Source organism: Cariama cristata, unplaced genomic scaffold, assembly GCF_000690535.1.
Source record: "Cariama cristata isolate BGI_N322 unplaced genomic scaffold, ASM69053v1 scaffold12628, whole genome shotgun sequence".
In the NCBI taxonomy this organism is placed as follows: Eukaryota; Metazoa; Chordata; class Aves; order Cariamiformes; family Cariamidae; genus Cariama; species Cariama cristata.
In genome coordinates this window covers 13899-15411 of record NW_009630715.1, presented here as the reverse complement: position 1 = coordinate 15411, position 1513 = coordinate 13899, and the positions used below count along the sequence as shown (strand labels likewise).

The 1513-nt window shown below is 43.5% G+C and overlaps 1 protein-coding gene across 1 annotated transcript in view; it reads right to left on the bottom strand.

The window, feature by feature from the left end:
* The window catches only part of LOC104165897 (ras-specific guanine nucleotide-releasing factor RalGPS1-like), a gene marked incomplete at its 5' end in the record, with an annotated part of 21261 nt that overhangs the window by 7090 nt on the left and 12658 nt on the right, over window positions 1-1513 (bottom strand). The window contains 2 exons of the mRNA XM_009705664.1: window positions 16-167; window positions 1062-1185. Coding sequence (XP_009703966.1) covers window positions 16-167; window positions 1062-1185 — 276 coding nt within the window. The remainder of the gene's footprint in view (window positions 1-15; window positions 168-1061; window positions 1186-1513) is intronic.

Genomic DNA, 1513 nt, shown 5'->3' with positions numbered 1-1513 from the left:
CCCCCGAGACGCTACCTATGGAAAGGCCATTGGCGAGAAGCGAGTTCCGGGCGTGGCTGCGGGCAGGGCTGTGCGACTCCAGGACGCTGTCATCCAGGAGGTGGCGCGGCTTCTCCGTCGGGAAGGTGGCGCTTTTGCTCTCCACCACACTGAGCTGACACATCATGCTGGAAAATTGGAAAGAGAAAACGCAAACCCCCTCTTACGTCATCTAATAGCATCCCTTGGCTCCTGATAGCGCCACTCAGACTTTGCCTTATCGATAGGTTATTAAACGGTACTGCTCACACCTTCCCTCTGCTGTACATATGCTCCCTGACTACCAAAACAAGTTTCAGATTTTACTGGTCTTTGTAAGTAACAATTATTAAAGTTTCTGCAAATGGGAAGTTTTAAGTTTGTTGACTCCTCGCCATATAAAACCTGAACACCCTGGGTGGAGGCAAAGTTAGAGAAAAAGCAGACCCCAGCTAAGCCACTGCTTAGTGGTCCTTCACTAAGCTGAACTAACACATCAACACTCTATGACCTTGGAGAAGTCACATCAACTTCTTTTCCTCTAACTCGTTAATTGTGAAATTTGGTAGATGCCGAAACCTTAACTGGGGAGTAGGTGCTCTCAATTAGCTGGGTAAATGGTAGAGAAAAATGTTTCTAATCCATATTACCCAGGTAAAACAGTGCAAAAGGTCACAACTTTCCTGAACGATAAGGCACACCAAGCAGCTAGGAAGTTTCCTTAGATGTATTAGGAAGATGTTCAAAAAACAAAACAAAACAAAAAATCAGTTATGCACACCAGGAATCCAGAGACCAAAGTGGATACACAGCTTTCAAGTACTGCCAATGTCTGGCACTAGCAGAGAACAGAGTAAGCAAAAATAACAAAGTGTCAAGAGAAAACCTAGAAAATGCACAGTAAAGCCTGAAGCACTCTTGCAATACAAGAAATGGAAGGGACAAATACCAGAATGTTCTCAAATACCAGAGTGTTTTGTTGCTATCTTAAACCTTTGTGATGCATGAAGTTGCCTGTGTGTGAGACAGCCTGGGGTACCCACTTGTTTCCCAGGCTGTGACTCTTCCTGTGTCTTGGTACAGGAGGTGTAGGTAGACTTGCTGCTACTGAGGCATCAGGACACGTGGGTTTGCTGAATTTCATAATTGCTGACATGTCAGATGGACCTAAAAGACAAAGATCATTTCACATTGAACTGATGCAAAACCCAGAAATTTCATGGGCTGGTGTGTTTAGCCACTGATTAAAACTATTTGTTACAGATAACCAAAAGGCACCATTTCTGAAGAACTGTTTCTTGCTCATTAGGGTTACACCATCCATTTCTCTTATGAATTCATCTCTATATTCTTGACCTGTCTGGAAGTAATTTTTAAAACAGCTTTGCACATACTTTTACCAATGAACTCCTACAAAAAGTCCTGGCATCCTTACAACAGCTGGATGTGCCAAAGCGTAATATGCAGAGCCATAAAGTCAGTTTGTACTTCGGGT